The sequence below is a fragment of the Chrysoperla carnea genome, chromosome 1, assembly GCF_905475395.1.
Source record: "Chrysoperla carnea chromosome 1, inChrCarn1.1, whole genome shotgun sequence".
NCBI classification, from domain to species: domain Eukaryota; kingdom Metazoa; phylum Arthropoda; class Insecta; order Neuroptera; family Chrysopidae; genus Chrysoperla; species Chrysoperla carnea.
In genome coordinates this window covers 11,860,843-11,879,195 of record NC_058337.1, presented here as the reverse complement: position 1 = coordinate 11,879,195, position 18,353 = coordinate 11,860,843, and the positions used below count along the sequence as shown (strand labels likewise).

Here is an 18,353-nt window from a genome sequence, read left to right as displayed (position 1 = left end):
TAAGAAATTTTGATTTTTTTTACCACTTTTATACGAAATTTGTTTTTTGTTGTTTTTAGCCACCGGTACAGAGTAGCCACGGGTTACGGTAGCTACGGGAGCGGAATTCCGTACGGGTTGAACTGCTTGTACTATAATGTAAGATGTAGAGCTCAGAGCTGTAACAAACCGTATGTACCGAAAACTGAGTAACGGATACGCTATCTTGTACCGAGTACTGAACTCAAATTTTTTATTTAGAATATATACACTTTGACTTATATAGTTGAACTATATAAGTCAATTGACATAAAATCTTACCAATTGAAATTTTATTAGGCAGCGACTACATACGGGTACTCAATTTCACGTTACGTTTACAATACAATATAAGGATAAAATTAAAAATATTATTTATATTTAAATTATTGGAAATGAAATATACTGCCATCTAATTAAGCCATCTAAGTTGTGCTTATCCAATTTCTATGATAATGTAAACACTGCAGTAAACTTTTATACGACCTTCGACCACGATCGGCCACGGGAAGTTGTTGGCGCCGAGAGTATATGTTTTTAAAAATTTACCATTTCTCCTTGAGCAAGTAAATTCTTGACAAGTTTCGTTTCGGTAGAATTATTTTTTCTAGATGTTACATATTCAAAATTAATTATAATATAGAAATTAATAAAAATAGCTTAAAATGATTTTGTCCTATAAATTGTACCATAAAATGTAAACGTACAAGAGATAGATAAGATTTATCTATAAATAAACCTTCAATTATTAAACTGTACCATATAATTAAACGTTTAAAGTTTAAACAGTCTAATAGGTACAGCAGTACAAAATAAAATATTGAAATGGCATCAGTGTCTTTAGCACATATTCCAAAAATTACTCAAATATCAAAAAAAATTATTCGAATACTAGGATGTAATCCAGGGCCGATGACTTTACAAGGAACGAATACGTATTTAATTGGTACTGGAAAGAAGTAAGTTTTAACAAAACATAATATAAATTAGAATTGAAGTCTCAGGTAGATTTTATGTTCAAATTTTGTAATTGCAATTAATCTGAAAATGTAATTAACCTAGATCATTTATTTAAAAATAGAAAAAATATAGTACATGATGAGGATTGAGGACAAACTATTCATAAAAATATTCTTTAAAATACAGAAAGTCGGACTTTTAAATGTGCTGTGACAATAGTAAAAAAGGCTATTTAGGTACTAATCGATTTTATTTCTGTTAATAATACTACAGATAAATTGAGGATCCCTGACATCATATTGAAAATATGACTCCCCTTAAAAAGACTGGGAGATAGTAACAGATTTGTTTCAACGACTTTCTCGCTTATGCCTCCGAAAATATTGAAAGATGTATAAAAACCGGGATATATCAAAACTGGTGTTATTGACAGAAAATTTGAAGAGCAGGGCACATATTCCATATATAGTATGTTGAAATTTTGTTAGCATCATGAAGCTATAAAAAACGAAGTTTATGAACTGAAAAAACGATTCATTCCATAATATTTTAATGTTGATTTTAAATCCAAATGTTCAAATTAACAAATATTATTAAAAGTTCAAGATTTATAGTTAGTTATGGTTAGGGGATCGGTTCGGCAGTGCCGATACTCACTCGAAAACCTGAGGACCATTGTGTTGTCCTATAAAAGGTAACATTAAGTCTATTTTCACCATGTTAGAACACTAAATTCTTTCACAACCAACAGAATTGATTTTTTTGGATTTCCAAAAAGCACGTTTTTCTTTTTGATTAAAATTTGTATTCTAGTACATACGCAACATTCGGCACATTCAAAACACCCTGAGACATAGATATCATAAAACTATTTTGTATAAGATATACGAATTTGAACGATCATTCCTTGTCATAGACAAATTGGATTATATTATTATTAACGTAGTGATTTCAGATATAATGTATAATTATATTGCAATAGATACGCCATTTCTTCTTTTCATTAACATTTTATCATGTTCACAAGGATTAACCCCCCATGCAGCTTTTATCATAATTGAGCTGCACCTAACCCTATCGTAAAAAGTGTAAAATTTTACTTTTTAACTTCCCAGTATAAAAAGTCATTGTAATAGGTCCGATTTTCGAAATCGTAATTTTCAACATATCTTTACGTTTCATTGTTAGGACGAGGCTTTAACACCCAATTTGGAGAAGTGATTTCGTTTTCGAAAATCGAAAAAAGAATCGAAAAATGTATTTATTTTTATTTTTTTATAACTCTTTATTATACTGGGAAGGATCGCACCAGACTCACTCCAAGGCTTGTTTCTTTTCTTTTTTGCTCCTATTTAATTTTAACATACCCCGATTGATTACAATACTAGAATCACATGCGAAATTTGAATATGTTTATAACTATCAGGTATTGAATCAATGGATCGACTATATAATACCAACTTTAAATTTTAGACGAATTTTGATTGATTCGGGTTCTCCAGACTTTCCAGAATATATAACAAATTTAAAAAGTGAAATAACAAAAGAAAATTTAGAAATTTCTGATATTATAATTACTCATTGGCATTCCGACCATATTGGAGGTGTTAAAGATATTCTAAAACACGTTTCGAAATCAGGTAAGGAATAGTCGAAGAACCCCAGGCCACTTTCCGTAATCAATGGAGACTCAAAGCTGCAATAATTTTTTGCAATAATTAAAACTAACAATTTTTGTTAAACATTTTTTCGAAAAAATAAAACACGCTAACTCCGATTCTGTGAATGAAAGAGAGAACGAAAATACAGTCAAAGACGTATTAGAAATTACTTTTTTTCTGTTTCTGCTATTTAATAAAATAATTTTTCAAAAAACAGCATTTTTTTGACTGAGTATCAGTATATTAAGGAAAAAATTATATGTTTTGGCCAATGGGCGAAAAAAGCTCATCTTTACCCACCTCCTTTCCATTTTCACTTTAAAATATGATACTCCCGGAATTACAAGCATAAGAAAAAACTTGCTCGCTATTCCGGGAGTTAGAACTTATAGCAAATAAGATTTCTCATAAAAAGTAAGTATTTTAGAATTAATTATACCAATTTAAAAAAAAAATCCCATAATTACCTCACAACAACCTATGATGCTTACTGCTTCTATTGCTATAAAATATTTTAATAATTATAACGTCAATTGAAAATGAGAGTTAAAAATAAATATTTCTTATTTTCCTTAATTACGTTAGACTCCCGTAATAAGGTCACAATATCATTAGGTTTTAGAACCTAATTACGGGTATCATAAAATCGATTATTTTTAATAAATAATTGAAATTGATGTGTTATCGATTGGTAACACAAATATTCAGATATGTCACTTCTTCTGTACTTCCGTATTCAAAGGTTGAATTTTAATCTTTTACAAAACAATAATAAATCGACAGAATTTTAAAATTTTAGGAAAATAATTATTCTCTAAGGGCATAAATGTACCAAATTTGATCTATTATCCCTTTCTTATCAAAAAATTTAATGGCGCTTAATCCTGGCTACATAAATTTTTAGTACCTGGATGACAGCTTATTATTTTTTGGTAAATTCCAGATTAAATTTTGGTAGATAAAACGACATTTTCTAAAAATGAAACGTAGCTTATAGATCGATTTTTCGCCCCCGAAACCCCCTGCATACTATATTTTATGAATATCGTTGGACCCGTTTCCGAAATTCCTGACAATTGCTCGTTTAAATATATAAGATAAACTATCAGTCCATGTACGTTGTATATTTGGCCTTTGACTGAAACCAATTTTCTAAAGTGAGTGGGTAAAAAAGGTTTTATAAATAGTTTGTATAACTACATACAAAAAAAAAATATATATATTTTTCAATTATTTGGTACAGTTCAAAAATATCTCTTTAATTAAATCTTTCAATTTCAATTCGTGCTACTGATTTCGCTTTCGTGTGAAATTGACAACTTACGATTACTATTTTAACACTTTTTGACACCGTTTTATGCTCAAGTACTTGAGAACATTGGCTTTAACAATCAAAATACGAAAGAAAAACTTCGATTTAACCTTAGACCTCCATCGGCTAAGAAAAGGGGCCTGGTTCCTAGTTTTATTAAAATTAATAAATAATAATTATTAATTAAAAATTTCTTCGTTTAAAATAGATTGTTCAATTTGGAAATATCCTAGATCAGATGAAGAATCATCGTATGATTTTAAAGTAAAATGGTTAGAGAATAATCAACAATTTCTAGTGGATGATAATACTTTAAAAATTATTCATACTCCCGGTCATACAACAGATCACATTGTTGTTCATTTACTCGAAGATAATGCTATTTTTAGTGGTGATTGTGTTCTTGGAGAGGGAACTGCAGTATTTGAAGATTTACACGATTATATGCTGTCCTTAAATTTAATACTTAATTTAAAGCCAAGCATTATTTATCCAGCTCATGGCAGTGTCGTCAACGTAAGTGAATTATAATTAAATCTACTACGCTGATTGAAAATCATGAAACTTTCGAACATCGCCAGTGCTCTAAAACGTCTTTACACCGCTCTATAATTTAGAGAGACAGACCTAAACATAATTTACACAAAACGTCAATTTGAACTTACCGGGTTGGGCTTTTGCATACTAAAAATCCATGTCCTATGGTTTTTTTCACCAAAGGAGGATACAAACATGTCCGGAAATATGCAAAACACAAAAAAGGATTGGACAAAAAATTTCAGATTTTTTTTTTTTTTTTTTTTTTTGCATTTGCATATATTTGAAATTAAATGTTTTTTCTGGATAGAAAATTCCACTTCCTCTCGAAATGTTTCAGATTCAAATGAAGATTTTTGGTAATTAACCTCTCAATTATACCTCGTGGCACAAATTAAGTCGCATTAGTAAAACTTTCTTAAGCAAAAAATTGCTGATATTACTAAAATTTGAAACGTTGACAAAAGCAGAATGGGTACTTTTTACACAAATTGTATAATTAATAGCGTAAACAGGATGTCGGAATCATGGAGACGAGGCGTCTTCGTATAGGAGGCGCTATTAAAATCAGATGAAGCTAAAGGCTTCTGTCGAGGCTAGATGCCATACAGAAATCCCACAGCTTCTCCGTCGGGATCTCTCCCAGGATAGGAGGATCCAAGGTTAGCCCTGCTTTTCAATTTATTTCGACGAGTTTCTAAAACAATTTATCATCAAAATTGAGCATATCATAAAAATGGCAACCGTTATAATATTCTGCTCGTAGATATTTCTATTAGTAATGTGCCGGATATTCGTATCCGACGGATATCTGCCATAAATAACTGATCAGTAACCGCATACGTTTCTTTTTGAACGGATCCTATCCTTAAAAACTAAACAATGTACTATCATTATTTGAAGACCTAGGCGTACAAACTATTTAGCACTTGTATTGCGTATAAAACAAAAACCAAGATTTAATGGTTTTGAAGCTAAAATGATCATACATGCTTAAACTAAAAATTTTTTCTTAGGATCCAGTTAAAAAACTTGAGTTTTATATTCAACATCGAAACGAACGTGAAAAACAAATATTAGAATGTCTCAATAAAGATAAATCAAAAATTTTCACTGAAATGGATATTGTAGAGCAAATTTACACATCAACTCCGAAACATTTATGGCCAGCAGCTGCCGTTAATGTATCACATCATTTAACAAAATTGGAGAAGGAAAATAAAGTGAAGTGTGTACAAAGTTTAGGTTTTAAATCAAATTTATAACAAATGTTTAATAAAAAAATTGCTTCTTTAATTTGAAAAAAAAGTCACATAATAAATATTCCTTCTTATAATTTTAATAACGTCGTGCCACTTTCTGTGGCGGAGGCATTATAGCTTGATCGTCAATAAATCGATTATGTTCAATAAAATCTAATAACAATTCTTTTGTAACCGGATCTCGTATACTTTGACATACACCTAAAATAATAAACATTAATACATGGTGTCTCCAAAAGGTTGAATACACTTCAAAATAAGTCGATTTAACTACATTTATTTTAGTACCAAGTTTCTCCGTTTGGAAGCTAGACATCTTTAAAGTTAAAAGTTTGAGTAATTTAATTTTTAACTTTTGAAAATGGAGTACCTACACGATTTTGTTAAAACTTGGTACATATGCACTGTTTTATCGAATATTAAAAACCTAAATTAAAATCATGATTATTTGGCGTAGAATGTGCGTGGTTTTGGTAAAAAAACCTCACAATAAATGGTGTAGCAATTCTTAGGGTTTTAGGGCTGAGGCCCCACGAATTCTACGCCAATAAATTGATATTAATCATGATTTTAATATGGTCCGATAAAATAGCTTCCCCTAATATCGTCCGTTAAAATTTGAAATTAGGATTTCCGATGTCTCTATTTGTACAGTATGAACGAACCATTTTAAATTTGAATTATTTCAACAATGTCATTTAAATAGTTTGGAGCTTCATGATTTATAGTTTATATTCTTACCTTGTGCAGTGTTGAAACTATTTGGGAATGATTTATCAGTTCGTTCTCTCATAAACACCCACTGATTGTTTTCATATTTGCACTCAATGATTTTATTATTCAGTTCTTTTAATTGTTTTGTAATTTTTATCTGTGCATAAGGTCGATCCAGTTGTCCAACATATAAATGACCAATTTTACGAGGTAATATTCTAAAACAAAATATATATTTGATTCTTTAAATTTCAACAACTATTGGATTAATTTTTATATTGGGCGCATCACCTCAGCGATGTGTAAAAGCTTATTCTATGCTTATAGTCCTTACAATGACATCACAAAATGTATAAGATTACCCACCAGCATTCATATTAAATAATGCAAGGTAGGAAGACGGACAATATTTCTTTTAGCACCTATGGCTGTTTCTTTAAATTGAGGAATAAACGATTGTATCGAACTGATTATTGTGAAGTTTCAGAATATAATTTTTCATAAAAACTGACTAAAGGTAAGTGAAAATTCCTCTACGCTAACCGCTAACGACATTTTATAAAATATTAAAATATGCAAATAAATATATTAATTTTATTTCGAAAAACTATGGAAAGTGTCTGGAAAAGCAAGTCAAAAGTTACAGCAATATTCCTTGAAAATCATTTTCATTGCTGTTAAACCTTAACTTATGTAGCTTTTCAAGCAAATTCACTTTAATTTTAACGTTACACAAAAACATAAAATAGAACTGTATGTTTTGGGAAATTTTAAGAACTTAAACTCATATCAAGGCCTTGATGTTGATCTCTCGACCTCTAAAAAGAGGTCGAAAGCTGTAAAAATAAGAATTTTATTATAAATTAGAATTCCGACTTATTTACAAGATTATTAAATTCTTATGATACCTAATAGTCCGTTGAATTTTATTGTTTTGTCAAGATGGGATTAGCGTAAGGATTAATTCATGCTAGTGGGGTAGCAACCCTTGTCCCGCAGCCGCCATCTTGTAAAAGGGATGCGAATGGTTTTTAAACTATATCGGGCAAACTATTCGTCAGCATCTAGATAGAGGGGTTAAGAAATAATTTTCATTATTTTTTTATTTATTTATTAGGGTTTGACAGCTCTGTAAAACTAACATAATTCTCCAACACTCGTAAGTATACATTCATATGATTGATTAGGCATAGTCGTCTCTCATCTTTCCATTATTATACTATGTACACAGGGTGGAACATTTTAATCTATAATGGCTAATAATAGCTCTTTAATTAACCAATCAAAAAATAACTTAAATAAAAGTTGTAGAGTTTGATGGAGGGCATCATGTTCTAAAATCAGATTGGACCTAGTTCTTCGGATTCTTTAATAGGCAATTTAGATCCTAAGCGATTAGATAGAATAACAAAATAATAAGTTGAAAGTTGCATTTTTGGATTTAATCGAAAGAAAACACACTAATTACAGAAAAATGCTTTAGCCAAAAGTTGTCAAGGGTAATAGGCTTTTTCATCATGTCATAAGCGCAAGTGCAGAGTTTATTTTTTCGTACTGACAGCAATAAGTAGGAATAAGATAGAAGATATTTGTTATTCATTTTATCACATTGGCTATAAATCATTTAGTACGAAACAAATGTGAATCGTGATTTTAAAATGAAAAGCCCTATAGAGGACATTCGCCTGTGCTCATGACTTTGAACTATACTTATCGATAAACTTTAAACGTATTTTCTCTCAATAAAATGCATTTGAACAGTCTTTGAATGTAGAATAAACTCTACATTTATCATTTTATTTTCCAAATTTGACCATCATATGGCAATGTTTGTACCTGGTAGTTATCAAATAAAAGCGCACCCAGGCTGTCACTAATTGCCATCTTGGAAATACGATTTTTATATGTACATAATGAATATTATTATGTAAATATCCTACACGGAATGTGTAATATTAAGAATAAATGATAAATAAAGTAACTCACCCTTCGCCAGCATCTGTGACAATTTTTAATTTAAAATCTACTGAATTTAACGTAAGAGGTTTCCATTTTAAAACGTCATCACATCTCCCGGCCGTATACGGCTACAAAAGAAATCAAATTATTATTTTTTTTGTAAGATTACACAAATTTATTTCTTACTTCTTTCGAAGGTTGAAAGATTAAGCCGTCAGGTTCATGTGAAAGCATTTTACTAAACTTATCGCCTAATAAATTAACCGTTTGAGTTATATCCCAAAATTCTTTATGTCTTATGCTAAAAGGTTCTTTAGTTTTATCGATATGACCTGCAATAATCGCTTGATGCCGTGGTCCAATTATTTCCTTTTGTATACATGTTAATCGAACTGGATAAAATGGAGATTTTCCAACATCTTGATTTTCGAACTTAATAATATCGTAGACTAAATATCGCGGTATCGCTTCTTCGTTAACATGATCAATAACCATTTCCTAAAAAGGTTTTTAATTTAAAGTTATTCGATTAAAACATAATATACAAAAACTTATTACATCTAGATATATAACAACTAACATAATTAATCGTTTTAGTACCAAATATATGGGCTATGCCCACATAGATTATTCCAAAGTGTAAAAAGCCATGTGCTTCAGGCGTATAAACAAAGAATAAAAGTCGCTTCAGGCTTATAAAAATTTATTTATGGTAGGCTGAGGCAATCGAGAAATTCTGGTTTATTGGATATTAATAAAATAATCTTATTTTGGCTGATAGCAATGCATGATGACATGCACCAAATAATGCACTGGTTGAATAACTCAATGATCTAAATTTTTATTTTCAAACCCAAAATTAAACCTTTTTTCAGTTTTTTTACCCGAGAAATAATCTAAAAATATATTATTGAGATAGCTTAGACATAAAGCAGTTGGAAAATGCTAGTTTTAATTCATAAAATAACAAAATAAATTAAAGCGTGCAAACAAAGGATGTAAAAAGTGAGGTCGGATTCGTAAATGAGTAACATAGGCCAATTGAGTCTTGGGTTCGTAGAATTTATCTTGTAAACCGTTATAGATAGAATAAAAGATTAAATATAAAAAATGTTCTATACAATTTTTGTTTGAAACATTTTCTCATAAACATCACTGTTTATCCGTGAGGGTAGAGAGGTTAGGTTAGAAACATTATATATTATGTATACAGGTATTGTATATATTTTTAATTTATCCCTAAGGAAATGAGAAAAAAGATACTCTTATTACTTTATGTGTAAGAGTAACTATTTCTCTTTACTTACATGGCGTAAGTAAAAACGATTGCCTATTCAACATAGACTATTCATGGTATTTCAACAATTAGCTCAGTCAATTGTTTGTTTTAATCTGTTTTTAAACACTATGAAAGAGTGGCCGGCCATGTTATTACGTCATACAACTGTTTAAATAAAAAATTTTAAATTATAAACAATTATCATACTTTTGTATGATAATTTCAATATTATTAGCGCATTTGTTTACACAGGCAACTGACGTCATGATTACAGAGAAATTAACATTATTCGAGCGCTTTCGTCAAATTAAACGCACAATCTAATTGAAACAAATTTTAAAAAATGGCTGTATTACCCTATTGGTATAAAATACGATATTTTGCACGCAAAAAAATTCACAATACGTTTATTATTCGACATGTTTTCTTATTATCTGCAAATTTCTCAATGCATGATTGTTATCAGCAAAAATTAATATTATTAATTCATACCCGAAATCACATTTTCATCGCTCAAAAACAGAATTTTATCGGTTACTTCAACCCACGTAACGCGCTAATCGGGTTAAGTTTAAAAATAAAATAAATAAAAATAATAATGAATAAAAAATGCGAAATTTGGAGAGAAAAGGAATGAGTTCGGTACTGAAAAAAAATTATTTTGATATCTTTTAGAAAATACTTTTTTCAGTGATACTTTAAGTGCTTATTTAAATCAAAGGTGAAAAATCAAAAATTTTCGAGACACTTTTTTGATATAGAGCCGAGTATAGTACAGTAAAACTTGGAGCACATTTAAATAATCACAATATTTCTTCCTTTTTTAAGAAAATTTCGTCATGAATTACATAATTATCAGGAATCATAAGATCAGGCCATTATTCAAACTCGCTATCCATAACCTTAAAAATAATCGAGCTTTGCTTTATATCCAAAATGATATCAGGGCATAGTAAACGGTAAAACCAATCAAAGCTATCCGATGCTCTGATAAACCTATCAAAGTTTTGAAATACATGCGGAAATCAAAATGAGGGAAGCAGTCAATCCAGTTGAAGCACTGAAACATTTATGAGGTGGGGCCAATTTGAAAGTTAGTACGTTGGTTGATGCTAAGATAATGTGGTACTATTCAATTGGATCTCATTTTGGCCTCATGTTAAAAAAAGTAGATGTTTATTAAAAATATTGATTATTTACTGTGTCCGTATTGTTTTAGCATACCACATATCTTGGGCAGAGTGTAACAAAAATTTGATATCGAAAAACTCTAATAACTTTATTTTAAAAACTTATCCCTTAGATTTGACACTGCAATTTATACTGTATAACGAGTTAGGTATAAATATTTTGTTGAATAGCCCAAAATTTAATTTTTGGTGTACTATGTCCCATCTTATTCTATCTCTTAAAACTAACCCCATCTAAAAGTGTATTTGTAAGATGCCGTTTTTCTTTCCGATGCGGAAATGCAACTCCTTCAACTTTAAATACATTGTGATCGCGATCAAAAAAATATACTTCATTTTCTTTATCAATCAGCATCATGTAACTGAAAAAAATGAAATATTTAATGCCAATGATAAATTTAAAACACAAAAAATTAGTTACCGCATTCCATCAGCTTTCCAAGATACACGATATGGTTTCTCATGTAACAAACGTATATTTGTACGATCCATAGAAACTGGTTGTGATCCAGGAAATCCTTTACTGAAATTTTACAAACATTTAAGATTTAAAAAATATTAAATTTGACGTTCCATAGAGAATTTTATTTATGAGGGTAGCAATTGAATTGTTCTCATGAAATTTTCTAGCTATTCAATAATAGGCCTATTTCCTAAACTTTTTCAATCGACGTTTTTTATCGAGCTAAAGCATCATGTGAAATCAATTTTTGGATAACATCAAAAACTACGAAAATATAAAGGATTCAATGTACAAATAGAAATAGAGGAAAATAGCACGGAGTGACGTCATAACTTGCCACTTCTATAGATGCTACATATCAAAAGTTGTTTTGCAAGAAAAAGATAGAAAAATTATTAAATTGCTTATATCTTTCATGTTTATCAATCGATTTTAATTTTTATTGCAGATCTACTCTCGCACATTTTCAAATTTTAACGAAAGATATATGAAATTGACATGAGGACATAGACCTATTACGCAAAAATTCCTTGACTGTTGAACTCTAACGCGTTTGTACTCGGATTGGTTTTAAAAAAAGACTTTTTGCAGACTATTCATATTTACCACAGATTTTAATGATATTGGTAGTATTCAATATAGAGTTCGTTCAAAGCAAAGTGGCACCTAGCAAGAGAGACTGTATGATGTATATGTATGTGCACTCTCTCTTGTTCAGTGTCACTTTGGTTTGAACCAACTTATGAACAATACCCGAGGCCCCACAAGAGTAGTGGGCTCTTGGACTACTAAAAGTATCTGTATAAAAAATAGTGATATCACTTCTCCTGTGTCTACATCATCACATTCGATTCCATGTATCTCAAGAAACGCTGAGATTTGAAAAAAAAAATCGATAGAAATGCGTTTCTAGCTAATATTATGGGACTGTGTATGTAAAAATAATTCGGGATTATTTAAATACAATTCGCCTTACCTTTTCCATTGACACATGCTTTGAGCTTTACGTTGTAAGTTAAACGCCTTTGGTTGTTCTTTAAAATGTGTTACACCTGACACACCTTCCATAAATGTGGCATTTTTTTGTTTCTTTTTTGATTTTTTTTCATGCTCTTCACTACTTCGACCTACTTCTTCTCCATCATCATCCTTATCATCGTATTCTATAATATGTTTTCCATAAGGAATATAAAACATTATTCGATATTAAAAAATCGGGTTTTAAAAATTGTTTAACTGTAAAATTAGGCTTAAAAAGCGAAAATTTGAAATGTTCTGATATTTCCATGGATATTTGGTTGTTAAAGGCTAGAACAAACTAACATAAAATTGCAAACGGTTTGTTACAAGTATTAGTTTAAGGACGGTGTAAGGTCAACCTTCACCCATCTGATAACCAGATGAGACATATTTTTCACCTCTCAACCAAAAAAAGGGTGTTATAAGTTTGACCGCTATGTGTGTGTGTGTGTGTGTATGCCTGTCTATGGCATCGTAGCGCCTAAACGAATGAACCGATTTTTTTTTTTCGTTTAAAAGGTAATTTAATGGAGAGAGTTCTTAGCTATGTTTTAAGTGCGTGTAGAGTGTTCTGTATCCGAAACAACTAAAAATAGGCGATGATCCTCAAATCGATCCAGTTTGGAGAAGACTCTAAGGAAAAAGATAATTTAATGGAGGGTGTTCTTAGATATGTTTCAAATGCGAGTTTAGCCAATCTTGGGAATTTCAAAGTGTGTTGTGTGGTCGAATTACGTAATTATTGAAACGAAAACGATGAGTTACAATGATTAGATTGAAATAAATGGAATTTGTTACATGCTTTATTTTTTGAAACAAAATTTTTTTTTTGAAACTCGTGCCATTACGATCTGTTTTCCAAAAGATAATGATTTGAGGAATGCATTGTGATTTAAAGAAGTCACAAACTCATTAGCTATTGGATAAAGGAAAATTTCTTTCCTTAAAGGTATTAATTTTTGTTCTCCGAACTATTTTAAATGAAAATAATGTGAAAAAACTTAAAAATTGCAAGTTTTCGAGGACCGTTCATTTTTCACACCGCGTTCGTATAGTGAAATTCATCGAATCAGAAATGGCATCGAATTAATAAGCACCATGTAATCTTGTAAAATGGCTTATAAATATATGAAAAATGGAACTAACCGTTACACCAATCAGGTAATTCAGGAGCCGGAGGCGCATCATCAATATCATCATATCTTCGATAAAGTTCAGCTATATAATCGTCTTTGTATATTCCAGGTGCTCTGAAACAAAATGCATTAGTCCTTAAAAATAGTTATTTTAACTGCGCAGTCTGTAGAATAAACATATTAATACGTTCATTTCATTTAATATTGCTAAATAAGTACCATACGTGCCGACTAAAAATTCGGGAACAAATAATAAATTCGGTTATAAAATTTGCAATAAGCTTGTCAGTGGTAAGTACCCACTTTCTGGTACATTTTTCGCTAGGAAGATCATTTAGGAGTTAATTTTTTAATAAATGATACGGATACCAGACCAAAGTCGTTATGTACACTTCTGTTTTCATTGAATTACTGTTAATTTAGCACCATGTGAAAATTGAAATTAAGTGTGACAAGTGTTACTACCAATTCAAACAACTTCAAGAATATTCGTTGAAGCTCTTCGCCATTCCTCGCTCCTTTAAGTTCGTTCAAAATTTTTTAAATTATCAATTTCTATTTGAAAGCTATTTTTTAAAGGAAGTTATTATACGGGAGGCTAACATATTTTTTAGCTTTGATGGAAACACCTTAAATATGCAGTACATAAAATAAAAACTTTGATTGCATGATATACAAAAATTTAATCAGAAATTCACTACACTTATAAAAATAAATTCCTTTTAAGAAATTGCTTTAGTTCCTGTAGTCTTTCTAAAAAATAAGACTTTACATATATATAATAATTATGTAGAAAGGCGGATAAAGGATTAATAAAATCCAAAACTAGCTGCAAGTGTGAATAATGAAAAAAATATGGCCTAAATAAAATTCCATAACTTTCTAGAATTCCATACCTGGTGGACATAAGCCCTACACATGCAGATGAGAATTAAGTAGTAAAAAACTGGTTCGCAACTCTGAAAATAGTTAAATCCATGTGTGTAGGCTCTGAGAAGCCTATCTAGCAAAGGAATACTAGAAATGATATACGATCCAAAGTTTTATATGAAGATTGTACATCATACAAAGATGCCGCATTTGCCACGTTTTCTAAGTGTTTGAACTGTACATTTCTACTTAATACCAAACGTACATGGATGAGGATGTTACTTAGATAATTTATCAACATTAAAAGTTCGTATTAATGAGTTTAATTGAATTCAATAGATTAAACTGACTGAACTAAAACAACGCCAAATTACTTACCTAACACTTGCAAATTGTGCAAGAGCACTTTCCACACTCCAATCTTGTTTTTCAATTAAATATGATGCAATTAAAAATCCAGTACGATTGAATCCGTGAGTACAATGTACTCCAACAATTTCTAATGGATGCTGTGTGATAAAATTATGAACTAATGATACAAATGTCGCCGTTTGCTCCAGCGAAGGAGTCTCACCATGTCCTCTACATTGTAATTTTATATATTTACAACCTTCCGCTTGAATATCTGCTTTGTCATAGAATCTAGTTGTATTAGTTAAATCAATCCAAAGGCCCAATTTTGCCTAAAATTTGTAATACTCTCATAGTAAATACATAAATATGTATTAGATTAAAAATAATTTACCTTAAATTGTTTTGTTTGGAATATCATTTTTGGGGGAAAACGACATTCCGGTGGTACATCCTTATCGAAGCGCTCGCTTAAGGGTGTTTTAAATGCCAAAAATTTATCAGCGATTAATCCACTAGATTTCCGAGGGCAATGCAACCAACGAGGGGGAACTGGTCCCGGGTTTGATGACGAGTTATTCATTTTTTTAATATTCGCTCAAAAAATTGCTGTATTATAAAAAACTTATGAAACATTATTTGCACACAATATACTTAATTAATAGATTTTTGAATTATCTTAACATTTTATTAATTTTCTTCTAATCAACAGCTGCATTACTTTCTTTTAGCAGTTGACAACTTTTACTGCTAGGTATTATAACCTAGTTCACGTCACTTATTCAAAAAGTTTGTCAATAAATTGAAATTAGAGAGATGTAAAATAAAAACTGGACTGTTAAAGTCGTTATTATTCCTCGGTGAATAAGGAGAATTAGGGCTTTATAAATGTGAGTAAAACGTTCGCCATTTTGATGCTATTCTTAAATAAGAAAAATATTCCCAAAACTAATTTTAAATAAAATTGACTTTTTTTAAATTAATAATGTATTATATCATCGAAGAAGTTTTATGGAATATACTTGATTTTTTTTTAAACATCAATGTCATACAAATAAAACATGTTGCCTAGGTATTAATATTTGAAGAAAAAAAAAAATTATATTTCAAGATATTTCAAAAAAAGGGTTTATTTTCGTGAAGCGATGATATATTTAATAAATAAATAATTTAAGGTAGCTCACTCGTTATAGTCAAATCCATAAAAACATTCTCGTATATTCGTGCGTTATTTGTGACAGCAGTGTACAATACTAAGAAATTGTACACTTTTCGATCAAATTTACGGCTTTTGATTTTTTCGTTAATAATCATTTGTCATCCAAAATCAACGCTTAATAATACTAAAATAGTTTTATTTAGCATAAAACAGAATGTTCAGAATCATGTATCGCCCAACTTTTGTTTGAAACTTTTTTCAGTTTTTGTATGATTTTCAAGTCCTTGATATTGTAAAAAATAATACATTACACACCTAGGGAGCAAAAGTAAAGATTGTCCCAGAGCTCATGCTCAATGGCGACAAACATGATATCTGAGACATTCTTTACTTGCTCCCGTGGTGTGTGAAAGTGGCATCTTCGTTTTGCACAATGGGCATAAACTTGACACTTTCTGCGTGGAGGGGAGAAAAATAATGTTTTTTTCTTTAAAAACATACCTTTACTTAAAAATAGTATTTTAGAACATTTTGTCTATGTGACATCATCAACCAAATGGCGAATGATATTACCCCAAAGATGTTATGTTATTACTTCTATGTCTTACCCACATATATAGAGCTCTAATATACCATAGAATATTAAACATAGAGAACGCGAGGGATCTGCTAGCCTGTAAGTGGATGCGATATGATGAATGAGAGAGAAGGTTGTCAGTGAGTTCCCCTGTGTCTTTGTCATAATCATATGTACATATCATAGAAGTAATAACATAGAATGGTAATGTGACCATCAAACGGTTGAACGTTATAGAGAGACCTAAAAAAGTACACGTATAGCTGCCTTCGTATATTACCTACCTTTATGAAAAACACAGACATGCACGTGTTTATATTTCAAAATATTAATATAGTGCTTTGATAGGCTGCGAGACAAAGAGGGCAAACGGTCCCTTTTTCGGTCTCTTTTTTAACGGTCAATAATTCACTTATTGCGTTTCCTTTGCTTTTAAGCTTCTATGTTATGTATAACCTCTTTGGTACATATATACTTATTATATGTATTAGCAAAGAATACAGATACATAGTATTAGTAAGTATATGTATTAGACAAGGACACGGGAGAACTTACTTACTAGTTAATCAATACAAAAATAACTAAAACAAAAGTTCCAGAGTTTGATGAAGGACATCATGTTTTGGCATCAGATTGGACCTAGATTTTAGGGCTGCTTTAGTAGTCAATTTAGATCCTCAAAGATAAGAGGTAATATAACACTTTTAATTAGATTTAGAAAGTTGATTCTTATAAAAAACTAACATTTTTTATTTAAAACATTATTTCGAAAATTGTTAGTTTTCGGAGGAAGTGCGACTTTCGAAAATACACTAGCTTCAGAAAAATATATACGTCATTCGTCTGTGTCAATAAATTTTAAGTCCAGATAAATTTCCAAGATCATTTGAATATTAAGGTCAAATAACCTTGATATTAGAATTTCATTTCAAAGTAATGGGCATAGGCCAGGGCTTCTTAAACTATGGGTCGCGACCCCATTTGGGGTCGCGTAGCAAAATTCTGGGGTCGCGAGAGGTAAAAATACAATTTAACAGAAAATGTTTTTTAACTTGTAAAATTATTGTTATAAAGATAAAATAACAATTATCGTAGATAAATATAACATAAAATCTTCTAGTTCGGAAAGATTGTTTGTACCTGCATTTCTATTAAGAGTATTATGATAACTTGAATAACATTTACTATGAATTATGAAATATTATTGGAAATGAATTTTTGTCAATCTCTAAAAGCCGAAATAATCCCGAGAAATAATTATCAACAAAATTTCTAGGTATTATTGCTAAAGAAACAGCTTTAACCCATATTAAATCCCAATATCGTACAGCGATAAAAAATGTTGAAGAGGTCTTACGTCCAGCAGTTTCAAACATTCCACCAAGATTTGACTTGTTATGCAATAAAAAACAGGCACATCCATCTCATTAAATTTTTAACTTATACTTTTATTTAATACTTACCACGCAATCCATTTTTATTTTTGAAACTATAATAAATACAATTTTATAATTTTTTGTGCAATTTTTAATTTTAGATGTTTCAAAACGAATTCTAAACTTATATATTTCCATATGTATATGTATATTTTTACCTAATAAATAAATCATCAAAAAATATTAATTTATTTTTCTTTTATATTTGTATGGGGTCGTCAAGAAACTCGCAATCATAAATGGGGTCGTGAATTACAAAAGTTTAAGAAGCCCTGGCATAGGCCAATGTCCTCTATTGCCCTGGATAATTTTTGGAGAAAGCATTTTTCTCTGTTAGCTTGTTTTCTATCGATTAAATGCAAAAATGGCATATTTTTAAGTAGCATTTCCGCCGAAAGCTAACGATTATCGAAAAAACTTCCTAATTTATAGTGTTATATTATCTTTTA

General features: G+C 30.2%; 2 protein-coding genes across 2 annotated transcripts; one reads left to right on the top strand and one right to left on the bottom strand.

Moving 5' to 3' along the window:
- Positions 1-666: 666 nt before the first annotated feature.
- Positions 667-5,775, top strand: LOC123305034 (endoribonuclease LACTB2). Its single transcript, XM_044886636.1, has 4 exons — positions 667-977; positions 2,452-2,618; positions 4,160-4,467; positions 5,505-5,775. The coding sequence occupies exons 1-4, from the start codon at positions 844-846 to the stop codon at positions 5,751-5,753; spliced, it is 858 nt and encodes a 285-aa protein (XP_044742571.1). The 5' UTR covers positions 667-843; the 3' UTR covers positions 5,754-5,775.
- LOC123305033 (mRNA-capping enzyme) lies at positions 5,770-15,503 on the bottom strand. Its single transcript, XM_044886635.1, has 10 exons — positions 15,127-15,503; positions 14,760-15,064; positions 13,522-13,625; positions 12,332-12,518; positions 11,314-11,415; positions 11,122-11,254; positions 8,610-8,921; positions 8,451-8,551; positions 6,492-6,682; positions 5,770-5,951 (listed from the first exon to the last, which is right to left on the bottom strand). The coding sequence occupies exons 1-10, from the start codon at positions 15,313-15,315 to the stop codon at positions 5,827-5,829; spliced, it is 1,749 nt and encodes a 582-aa protein (XP_044742570.1). The 5' UTR covers positions 15,316-15,503; the 3' UTR covers positions 5,770-5,826.
- Positions 15,504-18,353: the final 2,850 nt, after the last annotated feature.

Coding starts and splice junctions, on each gene's coding strand:
- LOC123305034 (XM_044886636.1), top strand. CDS start 844: ATGGCATCAGTGTCTTTAGCACATATTCCAAAAATTACTCAAATATCA. Junction 978..2,451: donor TTAATTGGTACTGGAAAGAA/GTAAGTTTTAAC, acceptor TTTAAATTTTAG/ACGAATTTTGATTGATTCGG. Junction 4,468..5,504: donor CTCATGGCAGTGTCGTCAAC/GTAAGTGAATTA, acceptor ATTTTTTCTTAG/GATCCAGTTAAAAAACTTGA.
- LOC123305033 (XM_044886635.1), bottom strand. CDS start 15,315: ATGAATAACTCGTCATCAAACCCGGGACCAGTTCCCCCTCGTTGGTTG. Junction 12,519..13,521: donor ATTACCTGATTGGTGTAACG/GTTAGTTCCATT, acceptor AACATATTATAG/AATACGATGATAAGGATGAT. Junction 11,416..12,331: donor AGCATGTGTCAATGGAAAAG/GTAAGGCGAATT, acceptor GTAAAATTTCAG/TAAAGGATTTCCTGGATCAC.